General features: G+C 47.3%; 1 protein-coding gene and 1 long non-coding RNA gene across 5 annotated transcripts; one reads left to right on the forward strand and one right to left on the reverse strand.

Annotated features, from left to right (window-relative positions):
- Window positions 1-203: 203 nt before the first annotated feature.
- Window positions 204-4,061, reverse strand: LOC309333117. Its single transcript, XR_014152397.1, has 2 exons — window positions 3,981-4,061; window positions 204-741 (listed from the first exon to the last, which is right to left on the reverse strand). It is a non-coding gene; the product is annotated as an uncharacterized lncRNA (long non-coding RNA).
- B3GNT3 (UDP-GlcNAc:betaGal beta-1,3-N-acetylglucosaminyltransferase 3) lies at window positions 3,838-26,112 on the forward strand. 4 transcript variants are annotated; one of them, XM_081846360.1, is made up of 2 exons: window positions 3,838-3,988; window positions 24,057-26,112. In XM_081846360.1, exon 2 carries the CDS (start codon window positions 24,063-24,065, stop codon window positions 25,206-25,208), a length of 1,146 nt encoding a protein of 381 aa, XP_081702486.1. In that variant the 5' UTR covers window positions 3,838-3,988; window positions 24,057-24,062; the 3' UTR covers window positions 25,209-26,112. The 4 variants fall into 4 exon arrangements, with proteins under 4 accessions (XP_081702486.1, XP_081702483.1, XP_081702484.1 ...); XM_081846357.1 differs by lacking the exon at window positions 3,838-3,988 and adding an exon at window positions 4,009-4,069; XM_081846358.1 differs by lacking the exon at window positions 3,838-3,988 and adding an exon at window positions 9,287-9,437.
- The last annotated feature ends 1,090 nt before the right edge of the window (window positions 26,113-27,202 follow it).

A 27,202-nucleotide genomic window follows, 5' to 3' on the forward strand; every position in this document is an offset into this window, starting at 1 on the left:
CCACTGGAAGTTTTCCCCCTTTTCTCATTAGAACTCTCAGACAATCAGGTGAAGCTGAACATTGGGAGAGTTGAGAGAGGAGAGGAAGGGCTTCTTAGATAAACTGGACTCTTTGCCACAAGAGGCAGTGGATCAGGCATAGTAAATAATAATAATAATAATAATAATAATAATAATAATAATAATAATAGACAGTTGGAATGTTTTATTATTAATATTTTATTAGAAGAATTTCATTTATAAAAAGAGAAGAAAAAGAAAAGAGCAAATGAGGATGGAAAAGAAAGAAAAATAAGTTATTGACAATTATATGCACATTAGGATAATAAGAATATACACCACTGTATATTAATGCTTGGTAATATAACAGTGTTCTTTTCATTTTTTAAAATTGTTGGAACATAAGAAGGGGCTACTGGGTCATGCCTAGCAAATCATCACCATCATCCAATATCCTGTTCTCACAGTGGCCAAGCAGATGCCCATTATGGGAAACCCGCAAACAGGATTCGAACACAAGACTATCCCCTCCTCCTGAGGTTTCCTGCAACTGCCACCCAGAAGCATTTCCACTGCGGAGGCAGAGCACAGCCATCCATAGCCGCGAATTGGCCCTCATCCTCTTTTGCAGCCATCCAAGTTGCTGGCCATCGCTACATCCTGTGGCAGGGAGTACCACGGTTCAGCTCCTTTTATCTGTCCTGAATTTCACAACACTCAGCTTCCTTGCACGTCCTCAGGCTGTGGAAGAGGATGGTGGAAGGGGAGAAGGAATGTGTGTGTGTGAGAGAGAGAACATCCAGTGCAAACAGGGTGTCTGTCTGCAAGTAAGCCTGCAGGTAGAACAGGAAAGTCTGGTCAGAGCCCCTGACTGTTTGCTCAGGGATGGTGACACGGCCGCTGCAGAAGGCATTCATCATGCCTGGGGAACAACAAACTGGGCATAGCTGCAGGTGCTGTTCTCCTAGAAACAGCTTTATAAGGGGCACCCAGGGGTCATCCAGCCCAACCCACTGCAATAATTAAAATAATAATAATATATTATTATTTATACCCCGCCCATCTGGCTGGGTTTCCCCAGCCACTCTGTGCGGCTTCCAACAAATTATTAAAATACAATAGTCTGTTAAACATTAAAAGCTTCCCTAAACAGGGCTGCCTTCAGATGTCTTTTAAAATGCATTTCTGGGTTATTTGTGGGGCATAGGAATTTGTTCTTTATTTTTCTCTCCAAAATATAATCCGGCCCCCCACAAAGTCTGAGGGACAGTGGACCGGCCTCCTGCTGAAAATGACCCCTGGTGTTTGCTGACCCCTGGTGTAGTTAGTTACTGCAGGGCCAGAATCGCAAATATACCCCCCATGGTCACCCTACCAGTTTCAGAACTCTCCAATTAACTCTCTCAACACCTTCTGAGGTCAAAGAATCTCAGGATTATAGGGTAGGAAGGGACCCCAAGGGTCATCCAGTACAACCCCCCTGCAAAGCAGGAATCTCCACTAAAGCACCCTGGTAGATGGTCAAACAACCTCCACTTATGAACCTCCAAGGAAGGAGAGTCCGCCACCTCTTTTCCATGGTAGAAAAGTTCTTGCTGACATGCAGACAACCTCTGCATACATTCCAGTTTGCCAGCACTCTTCTTAAATTGTGGCACCCAGAATTGGAGACAGGATTCCAGGTGTGGTCTCACCAAGGCAGAAGAGAGCAGTTCTGTTTTTTCCCTTGATCTGAACACTAAAGGTAAAGGGACCCCTGACCATTAGGTCCAGTCGCGGACGACTCTGGGGTTGCAGCGCTCATCTCGTTTTATTGGCCAAGGGAGCTGGCAAACAACTTCCGGGTCATGTGGCCAGCAGGACTAAGCCACTTCTGGCGAACCAGAGCAGCGCACGGAAACGCCGTTTACCTTCCTGCCAGAGCGGTACCTATTTATCTACTTGCACTTTTGACGTGCTTTTGAACTGCTAGGTTGGCAGGAGCAAAGACTGAGCAACGGGAACCGCCGGCCTTCCAATCGGCAAGCCCAAGGCTCAGTGGTTTAGACCAGAGCGCCACCCACGTCCCTTGATCTGAACACTATGCTCATCTTAATCAGCCCAGAAGAGCACTCACTTTTTCTGCTGCTGCTGCATCACCCTGTGGACTCATGTTCTGCTTGTGGTCCACCAAGACCCCTAGAGACCTCTTCACAGGCCCTGCTAGTAAGCCAGGTGTCCCCCTTCCTATATTTGTGCAGCTGGTTCTTCCTGCCTAAGTGCCAAACCTGACATCTGTCCCGACTAAAATTCATTTGAGCTTTCGTGTGCATGCACACTTCTTCAGACACCCATGCATGCACACGAAAGCTCATACCAAGAACTAACTAAATTGGTCTTTAAGGTGCTACTTGATTGAATTTTTTAATTTTGTTTTGACTATGGCAGACCAACACGGCTACCTATCTGTAACTAAAATTCATTTGTTAGCTTGCGCCCAGGTCTGCAATGTGTTGTGGTCATTTTGAATCTCCTGTGACCCCTCCTAGTTTGGTGTCCCCTCAATTCATTTTTTTTCCAATTTAATTTTTATCAAGTTTCAACATTTTAAACATACAGTTTTATTCTCAGATGAGCCAAGAGTCATAAATCAGTTTCAAAGAATAGCCATCTCTTTGGCTTTCTCCGCCTTTGTCTATGCAGGTTGCTCAAATAATACATTTTGTAACTGTGGTTACCTGAGCTCAGTCACTGCGCAGGCAAGTGGAACAGAGTCTGGGATGGCTCAATTGGTAGAGCAGGAGACTCAGTCTCAAGAGTCGTGGGTTCGAGCCCTGCTTTGGGCAAAAGATTCCTGCATTGCAGGGGGTTGGACTGGATGACCCTCAGGGTTCTCACCATCTCTGCAATTCTATGATTCTGTGATTCTTTACAAAGTCTCCGTGAATCGCCAACAGAGACTTAACTACAGACTTCTGATCCAGAGTAGAAGTTAACCACTCACAATTTAATCTCAACTCTTTGCTGCTGCTGCTGATTTCTGAGTCACTTTCCCCAATAAGGCTGTTTGCCAAATGGCATCGTACTATGGCTAGTCCTTGTCATGATTCTGACCCCCCCCCCCCGTCCTGCCAATTGTACTCTCGCAGCACTTAAAAGATGTGTTCTTTCTAAAGTTTTAATCTGTTGTGGTTTGCACACTTTCTGCAGGTTTTAAATTATTATTATTTATGACATTTATATACTATTGTTCACCTGAGGATCACAGGGCGGCGTACAATATAAAAACAGAAAATTACATAGCAAAGTAACAAATGAAAACAGCACGCCGCCCCACCCCGTTTAAAAGGCAACAGATGGTTTAATTAGCCAAATTAAATTTTTAGTGATAACATTATCATTTCATCTTCCTTGCAAACCTCTTTCCCTTTAAAACCAACTGGCAGATAAATTGTATGAAATAACAATTTATAAAGTCTGTTTTCTTTCCCCTCTTTCTTTCCCCCCTTTTTGCTACATATTGTTGCAACATTATTATTATTTATTCCATTTATATACCCTTTTATCAAAAGATCCCAGGGTAATATTGCACCAGTAATAAAAACATGATAAAAAGCATGATAAACATGAATACTGTCAGAGAATCGTAGAACTGTAGAGTGCATTTATTCATTTATTTACTACTACTATTATTTTTCCAAAACGGGGTGGGGAGAAGACAAAATTGGACCCTGTGGGTCCAACGAGGGGAAATTAAGCCGCCCAGGTGTTGCCTGGGAGATCTGGTTCCCTTCCTCCACGCCCTTGAGATTATTCCTCTTTTCTCTCTCTCTCGCTCAAACACACACCTGTAATCTTATCAGGCTCTCCTTCGACAAGCCAGGCAGGACCTCGCTCTGCTTCCCCCCTTCCTTTTTTGGGGTGCTTGGAGCCGACCTTGCTCTGGGCGTGGGGGTACCTTCAAGCCCCGCCCCTTGGCCGTGCCTGGCCCCGCCCCTTACCTGCCCAGGTGAGTCAGGCTACCAGGTGCGCGAGGCAGACGGACTCTTTGCCGGAGTCCTGCAAGGCGGAGAGGAGGCTCAGTCTCTGGGTGAGTCCATTCAGAAGCCTTGGTGCTTTTGTGGGGGGTGGACAAAAAAACCCAATTAGAATTAGGATGTGTGTCTGTAGACTATTGTATTTTAATATTCTGTTGGAAGCCGCCCAGAGTGGCTGGGGAAACCCACCCAGATGGGCGGGGTATAAATAATAAATTATTATGATGATTATTATTCTCCAGATAAGCTCAATAAACCCATGATAAAGAAATATTGTCACAGCAGGTTCAAAGTAGCATTAGGCTGGACTTTGTCTCTGAACTTGTTGATCCAAAACATTGCTAAAAAAATAAATAAATCTATTTCCTCCCCATTAACACGCAGGGCTGGTTGTAATTATTATCTTACTCAGAGTTTCCAGATTTTTCTCAACCCATTCAGGTGTAGTGGGACATGTGCTTTTTCCCCTTCCAGTTTTTAGCTGTTATAATCTTAAGCACTTTTAAGCTATTATAACCTTAGCGTTTACCTTTTAGCTATTGCTTTATAATCTTAGTGTTTGCTTTTTAGCTATTATAAATCTTTGCAGCTGTTAAACACTATTTCTGGATGAAAATTAAAAAAACAACTGGCAAGAGTTAAATGGTATAAAAAGTAAATAATCCAAAAAATGAAGAGCCATGCTGAGCAGTAAACAGGCGCAGTGGTGATCAGCCCTGCAGGGATTGATGTCCTCCGTGCGGCGCTGGTTTGGGGCCTCTGGGAGTTGTAGTTTGGAAGAGCTGGAAGAGACTGGCGCCCTGCAGGCTGTTCCAGAAGATGCTTTCATTTATTCTTATGTATTTATTTATACACCACGTGAAAGGGACTCAAGGCAGCTGGCATATAAAAGCAAGAACCACATTTTTTCGGGGGGGGGGGTAATTAAAAAGCAGTTAAACATTGATAGACATAAGACTATCTATCTATATCTATAAAATCTGTTTTAAATAGAAACAGCAGCAACTTTTCATTAAAGCAGTCAGCTCCCCAAAGACTGTTGGAACAAGGAAATCTTCAGCCAGGAAGGATCTGGGCTGTTTTCCTGAGGAAGGGAGTTCCAAAGATCCCAGCCAGCGAGAAGGGGGAATGTGGCTCTCTCTCTCTCTCTACATGTAAACTGTACAACGATCCTTCGAGGAAGGCTAGACTGAGAGGCCACACAGCTGGCTCCCCATTTGTGGCCAGCTGGGGGGATTGGAACCCCACAATGTCTCCAGGTAGGGCTGGAAGAGGCACCCTTCCCCCATCCCGGAGATCTGCTGCCGGCTGAGCTGGAAGACTCAGCAGCATCCAGTGTTCCTACTTATGCCATCCTTTTGTTGGGAACCAAGAGGACTAGACTCTTCCTTCATTTCTAGGGAGGACTGTAGCTCAGCAGAACATTCACTCCACATGCAGGTCCCTTGAGGGCATCTCCAGGTTAGACTGAACCCATGGAGAGCCTCTCCTTTCTTGTCACTTGAAGTCCTACTCTCTGGAGCAGGAGAAACCAAGCTGGCTCCACCTTCCATGTGGCAGCCCTTGAGATGTTTGGAGATGGCTCTCGTCTCTCCTCTCAGTCTCCTCTTTCCCAGGCTGAACATACCCAGCTCCTTCAACCGTTCCTCATCAGGCTTGCTTTCCAGCCCCTTGATCATCTTGGTCGCCCTCCTCTGCACACCTTCCTGCTTGTCAACATCCTTCCTAAATTGTGGTGCCCAGAACTGGACACAGAATTCCAGGTGTGACCTGACCAAGGCAGGAGAGAGTGGCACTGTGACTTCTCTTGATCTGGAAACTAGACTTGTGGATGTGGCCTAGGATGGCATTAGCTTTTTTCGCTGCTGCATCACACTGTTCACTCATGTTCAGCTTGTGGTCCACCAAGAACCCTCAGTCCTTTTCACATGGACTCTCCTTCCTTGGAGGTTTTTAAGCACAGGTTGGGTGGCCATCTGTCATGGATGCTTGAGCTGAGATTCCTGCATTGCAGGGGGTTGGACTGGATGACCTTTGGGGTTCCTTCCAACTCTACCATTCTATGATTCTACTGGCAAGGCAGGTGTCCCCCATCTTATATTTGTGCATCTCGTTCTTCCTGCCTAAGTGCAGAACCTGACATTTTCCCTCTGGAGATGCTTTGGTCTCTAGTGGGGAACAAACCCCTCATGAGACGACCAGGCTGTCAGGTTTGCACTCTCTCCATCTAAATCCAGGCCTGAATATGTGAATAAATCAAATTTCTAAGCTGCAACAGCCTAGAATAGCATTGGCGTTTTTTATTTTTCATGCTCCTCTGCCCTCCGGAGTCCGAGGTAGCAATTCTTCTGGAAACCAGGAGGGGAGAGTTGCTCTTGCACTCCAATCCTGCTCATAGAGTTTCCCAAAAGTGGCAATAGGTCGGCCGCTGTGAGAACGGAATGCTGATCCAGCCGGGTCCTTGTACTCTTGTAGAACCTCCAGGTCCAGAAGGAGTCTATCTCCATTCCCCAGTCCTTGGGGACATTTGGCCACTGGGAGGACAGGGTGCTGGACTAGGTGGGCTGCTTCACCCCCTTTTTGGCTCCTGCTACACTTGGGGTCCCCCCAACCCCTGGATTCCAGGTCCCATGAGATCTCCAAGTTCACCGGAGATCCAGCACCCAAGCTCAGCCCTGCTCCCCAGGCTGCCTCTGGTGACTCACCGTTCATTTGGGGCAGATTTTGCCAAATTATTACCGCCTATCGTGCCCTGGGGCCTCTTGCAAAAGAGCGACTCGCCCAACAGGCATTTCTGGTCCCCCGTTAAGAAACTGTTGACTCCCGGGGACTGTCTGGGTGGCAGAACCAGCCGGGGCTCCGCGCCGAGATTAGGCAACCTCCCCAGAGGACAGATTTATCCCTTTTTCCTCTGGAAATTGTTTTTCGGTCCCATTTGCAAAATAAAATAAGCCACTTCTTCCTCCGGAGGTGGCATCTCACTCGGGGCAGAACCTGCCCAAATCAGCTGGCGTGGCTCACTGAGCTTGCTCTGGTTTCGGTGAGTCTACTCTGAGTAGAGGTCACCCTGAATTTGGCTCCCAAAAAGACTGAAACAGGACAGGTTGATGTAGCCAAAGCTGCCTTCTGCTGAGCTAGACCATTCGTGGAACAGTAGAGGTGGAAGGGACCCCAGGGGTCATCCAGCCCAACCCCCTGCCCTGGTTCCTATCTAGCTGAGATTTGTGGAGGCAGCGGTGGCGCAGTGGTTAGAGTGCTGGACTAGGACCAGGAAGGGACCAGGGTCCCAATCTCCCTGCTCAGTGCTCATTGGGCGATGATGCCTTGGGGGCCAGTCGCTCGCTCTCAGCCTGACTTTGAGAACCTGTTCACAACTAGGAATCGCAGCTAGATTATCAGAACTATACAGCTGGAATCTCAGGGTCATGGGTTTGAGTCCCACGTTGGGTGATAGATTCCTGCATTGCAGGGGGTTGGGCTAGATGACCCTTGGGGACCCCTTCCATTTTGATGATTCTGTGTGAAACGGCTGACCTCCTCACCACACAGCACTGCACTGGGTGGGCCTCGCCTCATTTTTGGCCACCTTGGATTGAGTCCAAAGAGGCTGATGGCAATTTCCACCCGCAAAGAAACCAGCTTAGCTGCATTCTGAGCTAGCAGAATGTCCTGGGCTGGATTTCTCTTGGGGCCAGTTTTGTGTGCAATGCAGAAGCGAATGTGCGGCGGTGTGCTTGGAATGTGACTTGAGGTGGGGTCTGCCCGATGAGGGAGGGGTCCCCTTTTTGATGCTGCCTCTGGTTTGGTTGCAGCCCTGCAACATTCCACCGGTGACAGAAGACCCTCCTGATGGGATCAGGCCAGCTCCTGCTCTCAGAGGTGCTCAGAGTTAAGCTGTGGAACTCCCTGCCACAGGAGTGGCCCCAACTTGCATGGCTTTCAAAGAGGATTGGCCAAATCCATGGAGGAGGAGAGGGCTATCGATGGCTCCTAGCCAGGGTGGCTGTGCTCCGCAGTCAGAGGCAATGTGTACTCTTGCATCCCAGTGCCTGGCATTCCCAGGAGGGGAGAGGGCACTTTTTCTGGAATCCTGCTTGCAGGGCATCTGTGAGAAGAGGATGCTGGACAGACGGGTCCTTTTTGGGTCTGATCTAGCAATCCAGCTCTTCTTTTGGAACCTCCAGGTCCAGAGACAGTCTATCTGGATTCCTCAGTTCTTAGGGATCTCCAGCCCCTGAGAAGACAGGCGTATTGAATCATAGAAGTGCAGAGTTGGAAGGAACTCCGAGGATCATCTCATCCAACCCCCTGCAAGGCAGGAATTGTTAGCAGGGAGAATCATAGAAATGTGGAGTTGGAAGGGACCCTGAGGGTCATCCAGCCCAACCCCCTGCAAGGCAGGAATCTCAGCTGAAGCATCCCAGACAGAGGGCCACCCAACCTCTAAGAAAGGAGAGTCCACCACTTCTCATAGGAGTCTGTTCTTGCTGTTGCAAATAAGGAAGAGACACTCTCTGCGTTTCCAATAAATGGCTGGCTGTGGAAGCATTACAATGAAAGACTTTGAAGCAGAGTGGTGACCGTTGCCTTCAAAATTATAGGCAGGGCTCCGTCTGCCAGCTTCATTGTTTCCTTCATTTGGTGCAGGGATTTTATTTTCTGGATAAACAGGCCTCTGTTTTTGCACCTACACGCAGACCACTTTTCATTGTTCTCTGAGACATGGAGAAAAAGGGAAAGCGGGACATTCTGGGGTCAAGAGGGAAACTGGGACAGCTTTTGTAGTTCCGGAACTGTCCCTGGGAAACTGGGACCCTGGAGGGTCTGCAACTGCCTCACTGGGGCAGGACCTACTGGGGAGAGTTGCTCATTAGGCCGCAGTGCAAAGCAGCTTCTGGCGTTCCATTCAAACCCATCCTTTTTTCCAAAAGCATGAGGTCTAGAAACTTAGCTCCTGCAGCAGTCCTCAGGTTCAATCCTGAAATCTGCCGGAAAGCCACTGCAGGGTCATCTAGTCCACAACCCACCCTGACTGGTAAATGATGCGGCTCCCTGTGTTTTGTTGAGTGAAGCACCCTGAGATAAATATATATCAAAGAGAGCATTTCCCAACTGGTCTGGAGTCAGTTTGTGCCTTAGCAAAGTCGATGCAGGAAACTGAGTTATTAATGCCTTCCAGAAATTGTCGGAGGTTGCAAAACAGACCCCAAAATAGCTAGAAAGGGAAGCGAGAGCAGAAGCAATGGCTTCAGGTGCAAGCAGAGGCCAAGTGCCGCAGGGTGCAGGGAGTTCCTTTCTCCGAAACAGACCAAAGAACTGCTCAAGTCGAAGATGCAACTGGCAGAGGGCAGGATCCAAACCGGCAGATTAAAAGGGTGAGGAAGGAGATTCTGGCTTATCATCAGGAAGAAGTTTCTGAGGGTAAGAGTCCTTCGATGGCAGAGTGGACTCCCATGAAAGAAGGTGTTGGGAGGTTTCTAAGCAGAGGTTGGGGGGCCACCTGCCAGGGATTCTCTACCTGTGCTTCCTGCATGGCAGGGGGTTGGACTGGATGACCCTCGAGGTCCCCTCCAATTCTATGACTCCATTTCACCATCCTGAAAGGATTTTTAAAGTTTCGTTTCTTTTCTTTTTTGCATTTTGGGAATTTGTCCCTTGCTGCCTTTGCACTTTGAAACGTCTCTGGGCTGGCTGTGCAGATTGTTTGCTGGGAGATATTGCCAGATAAGGACTCCTTTAATTGGAGCCTGTGGCTTGGAGAAAGCAAACAGGGAGATAACAAGCGCTTGGCACCAGTGGCTCTGCGGGACTTGTTGCCACAACACACACACACACACACACACACACACAGAGCGAGAGAGAGAGAGACCAAGTCTTGGCTGGGAAGGAGGAAGAGGATCTAGGAATACAATGGTACCTCGGGTTAAGTACTTACCGTATTTTCGCTCCATAGGGCGCACCTGACGATAGGGCGCACCTAGTTTTTAGAGGAGGAAAATACGAAAAAAAATATTCTGAATAAAATGTTGCACTAAACTATTTAAAGCGGCAAAGCGGGCGGCTCCTGTCCGCTTTGCTGCTTTAAATCGAGCCTCAGAGGAGGGTAGGAAGGGGAACCATGGCTTATCTAAGTCCAGTTAATAATGCTGAGCCAGACTTATGGCCATCGAGATTAGCCTGGCCGCCTCAGTGGAAATCTGGGGAGGCTGGGGTGGACTTTCAGTGGTCAAAGTGTGGTTGTGTCTTCCTGCCCGGCATCTATTTTCTGCCGTCTTTCCCCCCTGCACCCTGCTTCGAGGGAAGGAAGCGGAGCCATGGATCCTCTGCTCACAACTGCAGTGGATTCCCTCCACTTTAAAGCAGGAAAGAGGGAGAGGAGCTGCTTACACGAGTGTAAGCTGCTCCCCTCCCACTTTGCTGCTTCAGAGGGAGCCTGGGAGGAGGGAATCCCCCACCTCCCGCAGAAGCCGCGCGCTCTTTAAAGGGGCTGCGCGGCTTCTCCTGGCTTTTCTGGGAGGTGGGGGGATTCCCCCACCTCGTAGAAAAGCCCGCAGAAGCCACGCAGCCTTTAAAGGGGGTGCCGCTCTTGGGGGCTTTTCCCCGAGGAGGGAGAAGGGACTGATGCGGCCAGTCAGTCCCTTCTCCCTCCTGGGGAAAAGGCCGCAAGAGCGCACGAAGCTTGTGTGCGGCTCTTGGGGGCTTTTCCCGCCTGCCTCCCCCCTGCATTCACTCCATAGGACGCACACACATTTTCCCTTGCTATTTAGGAGGGGGAAAGTGCGTCCTATGGTGCGAAAAATACGGTAATTCATTCTGGAGGTCCGTTCTCAACCTGAAGCACCACTTTAGCTAATGGGGCCTCCTGCTGCCGCCACACCGCCAGAGCATGATTTCTGTTCTCATCCTGAAGCAAAGTTCTTAACCTGAAGCACTATTTCTGGGTTAGCGGAGTCTGTAACCTGAAGCGTATGTAACCTGAGGTACCACTGTAATTATAACCGCAGGTCAGAGAAAAGGAAACTAAGGGAAGAAGAGGAGTTTGGATTTGATATCCCTCTTTATCATTACCCGAAGGAGTCTCAAAGCGGCTGACATTCTCCTTTCCCTTCCTGCCCCACAACAAACACTCTGTGAGGTGAGTGGGGCTGAGACTTCAGAGAAGTGTGACTGGCCCAAGGTCACCCAGCAGCTGCATAGAATCATAGAATCATAGAATCATAGAAGAGTTGGAAGAGACCACAAGGGCCATCGAGTCCAACCCCCTGCCAAGCAGGAAACACCATCAGAGCACTCCTGACATATAGTTGTCAAGCCTCTGCTTAAAGACCTCCAAAGAAGGAGACTCCACCACACTCCTTGGCAGCAAATTCCACTGTCAAACAGCTCTTATTGTCAGGAAGTTCTTCCTAATGTTTAGGTGGAATCTTCTTTCTTGTGGTTTGGAACCATTGCTCCGTGTCCGCTTCTCTGGAGCAGCAGAAAACAACCTTTCTCCCTCCTCTATGTGACATCCTTTTATATATTTGAACATGGCTATCATATCACCCCTTAACCTCCTCTTCTCCAGGCTAAACATGCCCAGCTCCCTTAGCCGTTCCTCATAAGGCATCGTTTCCAGGCCTTTGACCATTTTGGTTGCCCTCCTCTGGACACGTTCCAGTTTGTCCGTGTCCTTCTTGAACTGTGGTGCCCAGAACTGGACACAGTACTCCAGGTGAGGTCTGACCAGAGCAGAATACAGTGGCACTATTACTTCCCTTGATCTAGATGCTATACTCCTATGGATGCAGCCCAGAATTGCATTGGCTTTTATAGCTGCCGCGTCACACTGTTGGCTCATGTCAAGTTTGTGGTCAACCAAGACTCCTAGATCCTTTTCACATGTACTGCTCTCAAGCCAGGTGTCACCCATCTTGTATTTGTGCCTCTCATTATTTTTTTGCCCAAGTGCAATACTTTACATTTCTCCCTGTTAAAATTCATCTTGTTTGTTTTGGCCCAGTTCTCTAATCTGTCCAGGTCGTTTTGAAGTGTGATCCTGTCCTCTGGGGTGTTAGCCACCCCTCCCATTTGGGGTCATCTGCAAATTTGATCAGGATGCCCTTGAGTCCATCATCCAAGTCGTTGATAAAGATGTTGAATAAGACCGGGCCCAAGACAGAACCCTGTGGCACCCCACTAGTCACTCTTCTCCAGGATGAAGAGGAACCATTGATGAGCACCCTTTGGGTTCGGTCAGTCAGCCAGCTACAAATCCACTGAGTGGTAGCATAGTCAAGTCCGCATTTTACCAGCTTCTTTTCCTGCTGCAGGTGGAGGAGCGGGGAATCGAACCCGGTTCCGCAGATTAGGAGTCCAATGCTCTTCACCAGTACACCACACTGGCTCTCAAGAGACTTAAACCTTTGCTGTCTCTTGTCATGTGCAAAACTGACGTGCCCTTCAGGTGGTTTGGGGAGTCAGGCAGGGTGTTTACAGTCCAGAGCTTGCCTAGATGAAGAGAAGGAGAAACCCTCCAGGTGCAAAAGGACAAGCCTGTAAGAGTTGGAAGGGACCCTGAGTGTCATCTAGACCAACCCCCTGCAGTGGCCAAGGTGGGGCTCAAACCCATGACCCTGAGAGCAAGAGTCTCCTGCCCCAGCTACCCCCCTCCATCAATGCACAGTTCAGGGCTACAAAGAATGGTGTTGCAATCAGTATTACAGCATTATTGTATGTTGTTTGTGAGTTAGGCTCACAGAGGAAATGATTTAAATTATGATTCTTTTAAATAGACGGACAGGAGTCCTCTCCGCAGTCTGCCTCTTTCGTGCCCCGAAGGGCCAGAGTGTCCTCTGCACTCTGCAGTTCAGGGAAGCCAACTTATTTGCTTGCGGCTTCTCATCCTTCCTTGATGGACTTCTTCAATTGCACAAGAACACCTTTGTTCACGTGCAGAGTGAGAAGCAGAGCACGAGGCTCTCCGAAGGCAGCCCTGTATGGGGGAGGTTTGTTAATGCTTGATGTATTATTATTATTATTTTGTACATGCTGGAAGCCACCCAGAGTGGCTGGGGCAACGCCGTCAGTTGGGCAGGGTACAAATAAGACTATTATTATTATTATCCTCATTATTATTTGCTAGGATCAGCTGCATGGTTGATGTGACGTCAAACCACGGCACTTGAGTCTTCCCTCTGGACGGAGCCCTGGTTGCCCCAGGCCACTGAGAAGCTACCGTACTTCCTCCTCCTCCTCTTTCCCCCTTCCCAGCATTTCCTCCTCACTGTGTGGAAACTGCCCTGGGGCTAGGATGATCCTAGTGCCAGTTTCGAATGTTACTCTTCCAGAACTGGGATGGGTTCCATCAGGAGTGAGGAGCCTGTCCTCTTCCGTGTGTTGCTGAACACACACACACACCTTTTGGGGTAAAGTTTAGTATTACAATTTTCTTTTTATAATGTATATAAAACAGAGAGGATGATTGCAACAACAGGCAAAAATTAAGAGAGGAAAAGCAGAACGGTAAAATAAGGATGTAGAATGAGTAGTTGCACGTGAGTTAAAATAGCAATGTTAACGGGAAAATCCGAGGGCTCTCTTGGACAAAAGCAAAGATACCAACCAGGATAACTTGGAGCAAAACAGCAGCCTGTAGGCTTGGTCTTTATTGAAGACTGTCGCAACAGGACTCCCACCCACAACAAGATGAAACAAAATGGAAGCCCAGAACAAAAGAAGACCCCCAACTTTTATTAGTTACTAATCCCCCAAACTACACCCCTAAGACTACATCACAACTACATCACAAACAGGAGGGGTTGAGGGAGGAGTTGTGGAGGTAACCTGAGTATCTTGTCACCTGGCTGGTTCCCCCTTTCCCCCTCCCCATGAATACTTTCCAGGTGACAGAGGGAGTTTGCAGTTTCCTGCCCCCAGAGGGAAGAGCTGATCATTGTCCTTTGTTCCAGTCCGTGCTGAATCCACTCCTATATGCAAGTTCTTTGTGACCTTGATGGTCTTCTGTCTAGGACCATCAGGGTTGGCATAGCAACTGGGCAGGGCTCCTGTGGATGTGCTGGGATGCTGAAGGGATTATGGCTGCCCTGTATCAAACCTTCCCCATTTTGTAGTCCTTCCTTCATGGAGTAAAATAAAAGTGGAACGGTGCAGATGCGATGTATGGTTGATTTTCTATGAATTTATAACAGAAGCATAGCGTATGTCGTGTGTGTGTGAAGTTTGTACAAACTGAATGATGGGGGGGGGGGGGGTTCCTGCGACAGCAAAGTCCAAGGAAAGACTGTCAACTTAATCCGATCATCAGGTGCAGTTCCCCTCTGGTCACCCTTTTTATGGAAAACATGAGGACTAGGATCTTTGGATGGTATTCATCATCCCTGAGCATTGGCCGTGATGAAGGCTGCTGGGGCTTGGCACCCCATAGCGTCCGAGTCCCTAAGACGAAGCGCAGGCAGGCAGCCATAAGGACATTTGGATGGTCCTGCTGCCATGGGCTGTTTGGGCGCAGAGAAGGAGGCTCACAGCCAGGGGTTTGGTGGTGGGACGAAGATGAGGGAGAAGAATGGGAGGAGGAGGTGGAGGAAGCTGAAGAGGCAACAGGGCTTAGTGAGTGGGGAGAGTCTGTGGCAGAGAGCAGTCCAGAACCAGAGGCAGAAGAGGTTTTGGAGAGGAAGGAGGCCAAGAGGCAGGGAGGAGACTGGCTGGGGAAGAGTCACGGGTATCTCCCCCTGTAGGAATAACGAGGACGACGATGCAGATGAGCTGTGCAGAAGCTCTGTAGAGACTCCTTTTATTAGCAGAAGTCAGCAACTGGAAACAGTAGTGAAACCACTCTGAACATGACGTATTTCCATCTAAGCACGTTTCCAGCATTAGCAAATACACGTGTTAGCAGGTGTTTCCCTAAAATGCGTCCCCGGTCATGCTCCAGCCAAGCGTTATGTCTAGTAACCAAATCTGTGAGAGGACAAACGGCCGGGGGAAACCCCTGTCTTCTAGCCTGGAAGCGTGGGCGCAAGGCTCCTTGGCACACTGTTGCATGCCGGGTGCGAGGTTTGCCTCAGTGCAAGCGGAGCGTTACCTCCACATCCCCCTCCTGTTGTGACCAACTCCCCTCCCTGCTGGTCTGCCAGAACCAGAAGAGGTATGAAGAGCGTGGTTGGCTGCACCCAGGTGTAGCCTCAGATTGCTTGGGGAAAGTCCTGAAGAGGAGGGGACTGAGGCGGGAGGAATTGGCGGGGGACGCCCAAGGGAACCCCCATATGAAGACGGCCAGAAACAAGGGGTTGGAGGTGGGATGATGATGAATGGCTGGAAGGAGAAGATGAGGAGGAGGAGTGTGGTGCGGGAAGCAGAAGAGGTAACACAGCTTAGTGAGCGGAGAGAGTTGGTGGCAGAGAGAAGTCCAGAATGGGAGGCAGGAGAGGAGGGAGGGTCTCCTCCTTCTGTGGTGGCAAGCTCCTGTTACCGGAAAAAAGTTGCAGCAAAACATCATCTAGCATCAACTTAAAATCATACTCCTCACTTAAGCTACTCGGAGGAAGACTCTTTGGAGCCTTTCTCAAATAACAAACATTTGCACACTTCATTCTCATTTTTTTTTTGTCCTGTTTAAGATTGATAAGGCCCAACATGGCTTCCTTAGATTTAAAATTTTTGAAGCAAGCTTGCAATTTAAAAACTATGTGCATTTAAGAACAGTCTGTGGATGCCGAAGCCAATGTAAACACAAAACCTTTAAATATTTCTAAAACTTTGAGTACATCTCTTATTCATTTCTATTTTATTTTAGAGAAACTATTTTATTTTATTTTTCCCAGTTGTAGATGACAAACTGGAGGGGCGTATCAGAATCCTCTCTGGGGCAAAAAGGCTTCGTGGAAGCTTTGTTGCCAGGAGGAGTCCAGCTAGGGTGTTCAGAAGAGTGAGCTCCCATTTCCCTTTAAGGGGGGGTTGCTCAGTAGATTACGCTGGGAGATAGAAGGACGGGTACAAGAAAGGGACAAAGAAGGGGTGTAGAGAAAAGAATATTCTATCAGTATTCAAGTTATCTTTCAGCTAAAGCAATCCCTGCCTACCAGTAAACTACAAGCAATTTGTCTGGAAACCACAGGCCCTAGCCTGGAAAACCACGGGTCCCTTTGACCTGGAAAATAACCACGGATCTGGAATTGATTTCAGTGCTGCTTACAAGACTAACCCTAGTGTGGGCCCCCGGTCTGTGAACCTCCCGTTCTACCATCCACGACAGCCTCCTGCCTAGCCTTTGAGACTAAGTTCGGGATTCCCTACTGAACGTCTGCGCAGTGCAGTGCTAGATCGCGGTCCGAGAAAACAAAGATTTGAAAGGAAGCAAATGACAGAGAGAGAGAGAGATTTCAGGACGTTTCTGGCCACACTCCGAAAGGAGACGTCGAGAAAAAAGAAAAGAGTTCCCACGGTTTCTCCGGCCACACTCCGAGAGAGAAACTGGGAGAGGGTGGGGGGGAGTTTCCAGGACATTCCTGGCCACACTCCAAAAAGAGACGTCAAGGAAGGAAAGAAGAAAAAGTCTAGCTGTCGTGGAGAAGTTGCTTTTCCACCCCCCTCCCAATGTATTAATTTCAAACCATACTCACGTTTGTAGATGTCCCTCGTGGATCCCGGGATCCTTTCTCTTTAGCTGGCTTGACCTTGCCTTTGCTCCCCCTGGCTGGGCTTTTGGTGACGATTGATTACCACCCGCAAAGAGGAGGCAGGGAGAGGAAAAGGATCCCTGGGCTAAGGTTGCCCAGTGGCGCCCGATCCCCTTTATCTCCCCCCTCACCTTCACAGGAGGACCAAGTGTCCCTTTGTGGTCGCCAAACTGTTACCGGAAAAATCCGAGGGCTCCCTTGGACAAAAAGTAAAGACACCAACCAGGATAACTTGGAGCAAAACAGCAGCCTGTAGGCTTGGCCTTTATTGAACTGTTGCAACAGGATGCTCCCCTCATTTGCAGGAGAGAGGAAAGGACACAGAAAAATGGTGTGCAAGGCCTTATAAAAACTTTTGAAATTCCCACCCTGTAGATCAAGACCACCCCCCAGAAACATCATACATACATCACAGAAAGGAGGGGTTGAGGGTGGTGGTGGTGGTGGTAACCTGAGTGTCTTGTCACCTGGCTGGTTCCCCCTTTCCCCCTCCCCATGAGTCATTTTCAGAAGACAAAAGGTAGTCACAGTTTCCTGCCCCCTGAGGGGGAATCCAATCACTGTTCTTTTGTTATAGTCCGTGTTGAATCCACTCGTGTTGAATCCACTCGTGTATGCAGTCCGTTGTGTTGCTGATGGTCTTCTGTCTGAGACCATCAGGGTTGGCATAGCAACTGGGCAGGGCTCCTGTGCATGTACTGGTATGCTCAAGGATTATGGCTGCCCTGTATCAGACCTTCCCCATTTTGTAGTCCTTCCTTCATGGAGTAAAATAAAAGTGGAACAGTGCAAATCCGATGTATGGTTGATTTTCTATGAATTTATAACAGAAGCGTAGTGTATGTAGTGTGTGAGTGTGAGTGTGTGTGAAGTTTGTACAAACTGAATGATTGGGGGGGGGGGGTCCTGCTACACTCCTGTCCCCTCTTTGTCTCCCAGAACCTGAAGAGGTATGAAAAGGGCGGAGGAAAGGTTGGCTGCATGTAGGTGCAGTCTCCAGTTGCTTGGGGAAAACCCTGGAGAGGAGGGGATTTAGGTGGCTATGGGGAGGCCGGGACCTTCGGTCTCTGTAACTGCTTCATGGGGGTGAACGGCAATGGCGGTCCTCCTCGCACTGTGTACCTGAGGCTTGTTACAATTCTGAGTGTTTATGGACTTGCTACTTTGAAACATCATTTGGCACTTGTCAGAGACTGTTTCGCTGTCTAAACCAACTCTGCTAAGTATAAGTTATTGAAGGTACCTGGACATTAAATTGGATGTCATTGGTTTTTTTTTAATTTTTCATTGAATTGGCTTCTTCCCTCAAGACATTCTGAGCTCCCTCTAGAGGATTTTGGATTTACAGCTGTGGCTTTACTTTACTTTCTCTTTTCTTTCCTCCTATTTGACTGTCTACTCTCTGGGCTGTTGCTTTCCCATGGGAACAACTTGGTTTGACCTTGACTATTAGATAAAACTGGAATGAGTGGCGCAAGAAAAAAGGATGCTAGAGCAAGAACTAGACAAACAACTTTAACCTCAGCCTTACAGACACGTAGATCTTCTGTGCCTACTCTGCCATCGGCAGGGGAAGAAGGAACTGTGCCTACTCAGTTGTTGGCAGGGGAAGAAGAAACTGAGCAATTACAGTTGGAAGATATGGCTGCAGGAGCAACTAGCTCAATTTTAGAGAAAATTTTTGAAAAATTGGAATCTTTGGACAAGAGAGTGGAATCTTTGGACAAGAAAGCAGATGAACAAACGTCCAAGATTGACCAAAATACAGCCTGTCTAAACAAAATAACTGAACAAGTGGCTCTGAACGTAAAATCAATTGGACAGTTAGCTGAGGCCACTGAAGAAAATCGTAAATTGGCTGAGGCAACTAGTCAAAAAGTTGAAAATTTAGAACAAGAGGTAAGACCATTGCATAAACAAGTCGGAGAGCAACAGATGTATTTGTCCATGATAGAACTGCGGAATCGGGAAAATAACTTAAGGTTAAGGTCTATACCAGAGCTTGAACAAGGAAACTTAATTGAGTTCCTGACTAAAGAATTTGTTAAATTTTGGTCCGTGGAGGAGGAAAAGGACTTTAAAATTGTGTCGGCTTTTAGACTTGGAAAATTTGCAAGGAAAGACAAGCCCAGAGACTGTTTGATAACTTTGAGATCGAAGGAGGAAAGAGATAAGATATTGGGCCTACACTACGAAAAGTCACTGGATTTCTTGGATACAAGAGCTGAAATTTACAAAGATATCCCGAAACAACTTTTGGACCTTAGATCCACCTATCTTGAATTGGTCTGTTAAGGAGCAACTCAATCATCTTTAGGTGGGAATTTCCTCAGGGATTATCCTTCACCTTCAGAGGGAAGAAGGTTAAAATTAAAACGCTTGAAGACAGAGATAAATTTTTGATCGCCTACGGAGAGGACCTTCAGAAAGGAATTGAAACACCTTCGGGGCCTGGACCATCAGCTGTACCTTTACCCTTGGAACCTGAAGATCCAGAGAAAAAGATACCACCCCCAGAGAAATAACAGATTTATTCAGGATGTCTCTGCAACTGCTGAGCTGGAACATTAATGGATGCAACTCCCCGGAAAAAAGGAGGAAGATATTTCACATATTGAAAAAAGAACAATTGGACATTATTTGTTTGCAAGAAACACACGTGACTAGGCTCCATAAAAAAGTGCTAATAAACAAAAGATTAGGCCAAGAATTTATTTCTTCGGATCGAGTGAAGAGAGGAGTGGTGATTTATGTAAAGGAGAGCCTGTCACCTAAACTTTTATTTAAAGATGAGCAAGGAAGAATTTTGGCAATTGAGATACAACACCAAGGAGAGAAGCTTTTGATATTAGGAATTTATGCACCAAATGAGGGGAAATCGGAATTTTACAAGAAGTTGCATGAGAGCATGCTGGATCATCTGGACTATGACAACATCATCATGATGGGAGATATGAATGGGGTGGTATCAACCAACATGGATAAGTCACAAAGTCAAAACGTGACAAAAGATGGCAGACTACCTAAGACTTTTTTCGAACTGACTGACAATATGGACTTGATTGACATTTGGAGGACAAAGAACCCCTTGGGAAGAGAGGGAACATTCTTCTCTGAAGCCCAACTGACATGGACAAGAATTGACCAAATATGGATATCTAGAGGTCTGGCACCTAAGATCAGAAAGGTGGAAATCTGCCCAAAGACCTGCTCCGACCATAATGCAGTAAAGATGGATATGAGACTACTACCAACCGGTTCCTTTAGATGGAAGATGAATGACAATCTGTTTAGAGATCAGGAGATCACTAAAAAGGCCCAAAAAGCTTTGAAGGATTATTTTGAGATAAATTTGAACACTACGGTGGAAAAAAGAATAATCTGGGATGCAAGTAAGGCTGTGATGAGGGGGTTCTTGATACAACAGAATGCTGTAAAGAAGAGGGCACAAAATGAAAAAAAAGATAAGATTTTGGGAAAAATTAAAGAATGTGAGAAGAAGTTAAGATTAAATCCGAAGTCACAGCCGATTCTGAGAGAAATTAAACTCTACCAAGCACAATATTCCAAATTGATAAACCAGGAAATAGAATGGAAAATCAAATTAATGAAACAAAGGACATTTGAATCGGCTAATAAATGTGGGAAACTGCTAGCATGGCAGTTGAAGAAGAGACAAAAATTAAATACAGTTACAAATTTAGAGACTGAAGGAAGGAACATTCAGAACCCTGAGGAGATTAGAAAGTGCTTTCAGAGATATTTCAAAAAATTATATACTCAAGGGCCGGAAGATGAGAACGAGATAAAACAATTTTTGATAAAAAATGGATTACCAAAATTGTCACAAGAAAACAGATCAATCCTGAATTGTAAGATAACACGACAAGAGATTGAACAAGCCATTCAGAACATGCAACTGGGCAAATCTCCAGGGCCGGATGGGCTCACCTCCAAGTATTATAAGACATTGAAAGACTATTTGATACAACCACTGATGGAGGTGGGCAACGAAATTTTGGAGGGGAAGAAGGAACCGGAATCGTGGAAAGAAGCTTTCATCACATTGATCCCTAAATTGGAAACTGAAAAGACACAACTTAAGAACTACCGTTCCATCTCCCTTTTAAATGTGGATTACAAAATATTTGCAGACATTTTAGCAAGCAGATTTTAAAAAGTTCTAAATGAAGTAATTCATAAGGACCAGGCGGGCTTTCTCCCAGGCAGACATTTGTTTGCTAACACAAGGAACATTATTGATATTTTGGAACTTCTGCAAACAAATATCAACACAAAAGCTGTATTAATCTTTATAGATGTGGAGAAGGCCTTTGATAATATTTCCTGGAAATTCATGAAGAAAAACTTGGAAGGGATGGGAGCAGGACGGGGGTTTGAAAATGGGATAGATGCAATCTATTCAGAACAAAAAGCTAAATTGATAGTTAACAATGTGGTTACAGAAGAGTTCAAAATTGAAAAAGGAACACGACAAGGTTGCCCTATTTCCCCATTGTTATTCATTTCAGTCCTGGAGGTGCTCTTGAATATGATTAGGGGGGACCGGTTGGTTGAAGGAATTCAGGTCGGAGCGAAACAGTACAAACTTAAAGCTTTTGCAGATGACCTAGTTTTGACTTTACAGGAGCCAGAATCTAGTACGAAAAGAGTACTACAATTGATTCAAGAGTTTGGTACGAAAAGTATGAAAAGAGTACTACAATTGATTCAGTACGAAAAGAGTACTACAATTGATTCAAGAGTATTTAAATTAAATAAGCAAAAAAATAAGGTATTAGAAAAAAATTTGACAGTTATAGAGTCAGAACGGTTTCAGAGGGAGACAGAGTTAAATGTGGTCAAAAAAGTAAAATACCTAGGGGTAAATATAACAGCAAAAAAATTGAGTCTTTTTAAGGACAACTATGAGAAATGTTGGTCAGAAATTAAGAGAGATTTAGAAAGTTGGACAAGATTGAAACTTTCCTTGTTAGGCCGAATTGCCGCTATTAAGATGAATGTCTTGCCAAAAATGCTGTTCTTGTTTCAAACATTACAGATTATGGACAAAACAGAGTGCTTTCGGAAGTGGCAGAGAGATATTTCCAAATTTGTCTGGCAGGGCAAAAAGCCCAGAGTTAAGTTTAAGATATTAACTGATGCGAAAGAAAGAGGGGGCTTTGCCCTGCCAGACTTAAGGTTGTATTATGAATCAGCAGCTTTCTGCTGGTTAAAAGACTGGCTACTTCTCGAAGACACTGATGTACTGGATTTGGAAGGTTTTAACAACGCCTTTGGTTGGCATGCATATCTATGGTATGACAAGGTTAAGATTAACAAGGTTTTCAAGAACCATATTGTCAGAAAAGCAGTGTTTAACGTCTGGACAAAATATAAAGACTTATTGGAAAATAAAACTCCAAGGTGGCTTTCACCATTGGAAGCTAAGGCCCGAAAAAGACTCAATATGGAGGCCAATTGGCCAAAGTATTGGGAAATACTAGAAAAAGATGGAGACAATTGGAAATTGCAGAGTTTGGAGAAAATGAAAGATAAAGTGCGAGATTGGTTACACTACGCTCAGATTAAGGAAGTTTTTAAACTTGACAAAAAGTTAGGATTCCAGGTGGAAAAATCGAAGTTGGAAACGGAATTGTTAGAGCCTAAGACTAAGGTAATTTCAAGAATGTATAACTTGCTGTTAAAATGGAACACACAAGATGAAACGGTAAAATCGGCTATGATAAAGTGGGCACAGGACATTGGGTATAATGTCATGTTTGAGGACTGGGAAAGGTTGTGGACCACTGGGCTGAACTTCACTGCATGTAATGCTTTGAAAGAAAATGTTATGAAAATGATATATAGATGGTACATGACCCCAGTCAAACTTGCAAAAATATACCATTTGTCCGATAACAAATGTTGGAAATGTAAAGTAAGCGAAGGAACTTTCTTTCACCTCTGGTGGACCTGCCCTAGAGTGAAGGCTTTCTGGGAGATGATATATAATGAGCTGAAAAAGGTATTTAAGTATACCTTCCCTAAGAAACCAGAGGCCTTCCTTCTGGGTATTGTCGGCCAGAGGGCGTTAAAGAAGGACCGAACATTTTTTATGTATGCAACAACGGCAGCAAGGATACTCGTCGCCAAGCACTGGAAAACCCAAGATTTACCCACACTGGAAGAATGGCAGATGCAACTGATAGACTATATGGAACTGGCCGAGATGACCGGCAGAATCCAAGACCTGGGAGAGGAGACCGTAGAAGAAGATTGGAAGAAATTCAAGATTTATTTGCAAAAATATTGTAAATTGTATGAAGGTTAAGAAGGATGCTAGATTATAAATAACTTGGCACCATTAAAATAGACGAAGTGGACTATGAAGGTAAGTTAAATTTAAGAAAAGACAAATTTTTGGATAATCATTAGGTTAAGCTTAAGTCTTTAAGGTATGAAACAAATGTATCTAAAATTTGAGATAATACATTGGAAAATTAGATAACAAGGATGGAAACAAGGTGATAAATTGCTGGTTTAAGTTTTATAAATTTGGAACGCTGGAGCGGGAGATGTGAGGAAGTCCAAAGAAGATAAGAAAATATGTTATGATATGTACTATTGTGTTTATTGGTTTGTATTGTAATCAAAAAAAATTTTTAAAATAAATATTATATTAAAAAAAAGAACTACTGGGGACTAGTTGCTGTGCTCACTAGGCTTGACAGCCTGTGTAGATCCTGTTTTTGCCAGAAAATGTTAGGATTTTACGTAACCGGTGCTGGTTAGTGTGATTAGTATAAATCACATGAGATGTCTGAGAAGAGTGTGGGAACGGAAGACTGTCTTATCTCTTCCGTCTGAGAGTGTTATTGGACTGTACTTTCGTTTTGCTGTGTGCTTTCTGGTTTTCTGCCAGAGTTTGGAAGGCACAGACGTGATTATGGATTCTCTGTATATATTGTGAATAAAACGTAGTTTAGATCTTCGGATGTCTCTATCTTCTTGCTGCGTGATGCCGAAAGACTGGTGTGCACTTTTTGTATGAGAAGTGTTGCAGAGGGGCACTCGGGAGTGAAGGGACATGCCATTCCAGAGACGTGCCTACTGGGAGATGCTGGGAAGTACTGGGGGTCTGCCGTCCCCCCCAGGAGCACTTTCCTATTTGCATGGTGTGATTTACTCCTGGTTCCTGCCTGGATCAGTCCTCGGTGGGCGTATGTGTGTGAGAGAGAATCTACCTCATTCCCTGAGCTGTAGGGTTGGAAGGGACCCCAAGGGTCATCCAGCCCAACCCCTGCAACACAGGAATCCCTCGTGTGCCTCTCACCCCCTCTGTTCTCCCCTTCTCTCCCAGGTGGACATGTCGCGACGTTGGTCCTACAAGCTGGAAGCTGCCGTCTTGGGTGTGGTGGGCTTCATGGGGCTCTGCTTTCTCCTCCAGACGGATGAGGACCCTGCTGTCTTGACGGAGCCCAGAGCCGCCACCCCAAGTCCATCCACGCCTGCTGCCACCACCCAGCCCTGGCGCAGCCCCGCTGCCGAGTGCCGCGAGAACGTCTCCGTGGCCAGCGTCCCTGGCTTTGCCGAGCTGCCGGGCCACATCCAGGACTTTTTGCGCTACAAGCACTGCAAGGTGTTCCCGCTGCTCCTGGACTTGCCAGAGAAATGCGGGCGCCCCGAGTCCTCGCACGAAGTCTTCCTCCTGCTGGCCATCAAGTCCTCTCCGGGGAACTACGAGCGCCGGGAGATCATCCGCAAGACCTGGGGCCGCGAGCGGACCTTTGAGGGCGTCCACATCCGCAGGGTCTTCCTGGTGGGGGTCCCGGGGAATGCCCGCGATGCCCGCAAGCTTGGCCGGCTGCTGCGGCTGGAGACGGAGGAGCACGGGGACATCCTGCAGTGGGGCTTCCAGGACAGCTTCTTCAACCTGACGCTCAAGCAGGTCCTCTTCCACGCCTGGATGGAGTCTCGCTGCCCCGGCGTGCGGTTCGTCTTCAACGGGGACGACGACGTCTTCGCCAACACGGACAACATGGTGCGCTACCTTCTCGGCATCCCAGGTGCGGGAGATGAGCATCTCTTTGTGGGGCAGCTGATCACCAATGTGGGCCCCATCCGTGAGAAGTGGAGCAAGTATTACGTCCCCGAGCAGGTGACCACCTCCAAGTCATACCCGCCCTATTGCGGCGGCGGAGGGGTCCTCATGTCCGGCTTCACCTCGCGGACCATCTACCAAAAGTCCCTGGGCATTGAGCTGTTCCCCATCGACGACGTCTACCTGGGCATGTGCTTGGAGAGGGCGGGACTGGTGCCCGCCTCACACATGGGCATCCGCACAGTGGGGGTGCGCGTGCCCTCGTCCAAGCTCGAGTCCTTCGACCCCTGCTATTACAAGGAGCTGCTCCTGGTGCACCGATTTGTTCCTTATGAGATGCTGGTGATGTGGGATGCCATCCACCAACCAGACTTGGTCTGCGGGAAGAAAGTCGTTTTCCGAAACCTCTGAGGCGGGGAGGGGGGATTTTGGATGTGTGTGTGAATGGGGGAAACTGCAATGGAGGATGCCCTTTCCTTGCAGGATTTGCTCCTCTCTCGAACTCGACTCCTGCAGCAGAGGGCAATGTTTCCTTGAGGGTTCCCACCCTCTCGAACTCTTTTCCCCTGGACAGAGAACCGCAGGGAGGGTGTGTGTCTCTGTATTTGAGGGGCTGCGGCAGCTATGGGGTGGGGTGGGGCTTGTTGGGGTAATTTATTCTTCACCCTTAGCCCTTCAGTGTAAGCTGAGCAGATGCCTCAGGTGCAGCTGGCTTCTCTTGGACTGGTTTGACTTCTTCGAAGGGAGAAGCCTTTGCAAAAGGGATGGCAATAAATAATTGAACATGGAAATTGTAGCAGCTTTGACAATCCTGACCCACAATGCAACACTCCTCTGGGGTCTTCCTGGTAGGGCGTGCTGCGCCCAGGAACCCCAAAACTCCTTTATCTTCCAACTCCAAGGTTCTATGATTCTGTCCTCCTTGTGGAAAAGAGGCAGCTGTGGTTTGGGTTGGGCAAAGGGCAGCCTGGAGTTCCTGTTTGAGGAGCAGCCATAAGGCTGGTGTGGGTGATATTTCGTTCCCACGTCAGCAAACGAAGAAAGGCAGTGGTGGTGCAGTGGTTAGTGTGTTGGACCAGGACCCAGGAGGGACGAGGATTTGAATCCCACCACTCAGCTGTGACGCTCAGTGTGGACCTTCGAGGTGGTTGGAGTCTCTCTCTTCTCTCTCTCAGCCTAGCCTTCCTCGTGGGGGGGGGACCCCTTCCAACTCTAGGATGCTATGATTTGCAGTGGCTCCTGACTGGATTTGCATTCAGGTGCTGTGCTCACCCTTGCTTACATAATTGCTTCCTTTGGCCTTGATCGACAGACGCTAAAGGCCAGGTAAACAGGGTGTGTGGTGCCTTACAGGGACTGCCATTGTTCCAGAGCCAGGAATGATCACCATAATGACGAGCAATCCATTACAAAGTTTCCTTACACCTGTTGCTCAATTTGTACCACAGGCCTGCAATTGTTTGATCTTGGCCCTTGCTCTCTTCCTGAGGCGCAACCGAGTGTGTTTTTGGGGCGTGGAGTCAAACTGCTGTACTAACAGCACCCAAGTGCTGTTAGTGCAGGCCCTTGGCACAGGCCTGGGTCTTGTGTCTGGGCGTCCTGGGCTGCCCAGGGGTCAGCAAACTTTTTCAGCAGGGGGCCGGTCCACTGTCCCTCAGGCCTTGTGGGGGGCCGAATTATATTTTTTGGGGGGAAATGAATGAATTCCTATGCCCCACAAATAACCCAGAGATGCATTTTAAATAAAAGGACACATTCTACTCCTGTAAAAACATGCTGATTCCCGGACCATCCGTGGGCCGGATTGAAGAGGAGATTGGGCCCATAGCTTTCACTTTCAGATTTGAAAATAAGGCACCAGCAGCCTCACCTGTCCTGGGGACAGCCTACGGGGTATCTAACAATCCGGGATAGCAGCAGGAAGCAGTGGGAAATGGCGCTGGAATAAGGGAATTTCCAGCAAAAAAAAAGGGAAGGTTGCCAGCTATGATTGGGCTGGACCCGACCCCCGGGCCTTAGTTTGCCTACCCATGGCCCAGACAATGAGACCTCCCCCTTGGCCTCACTGATGGGGTAAAAAAGGGAAGCAGAGCGAGATGTTGGGCATCAGCTGGGCTGCAGGAATTGCCGGAAGGAGGCAGACAAGGCACCATCCAACTGCCTTAGGGACTCCTCTCCAGATTTCTGCAGGGTTTACACATTTATTCTCCCAAAATATCCCACAAGGCAGTGCAAGTTTAGGGTCAGGCTTTTCCTTCTCCCAGATGGGCTCCTTTCCCAGGTGGACAATCCGCCCCTCACTTCCCTGGAGAGAGGTGTGGCCATGGAGAAGGGGCGTGGCCTGGGGAACATTCTTTTTTATTATTATTAAATATTTTCTTGATTTACAAAAGTGTGTGTAATGT

The sequence above is a fragment of the Podarcis erhardii genome, assembly GCF_964252035.2.
Source record: "Podarcis erhardii genome assembly, chromosome: 18".
Lineage (NCBI taxonomy): Eukaryota > Metazoa > Chordata > Lepidosauria > Squamata > Lacertidae > Podarcis > Podarcis erhardii.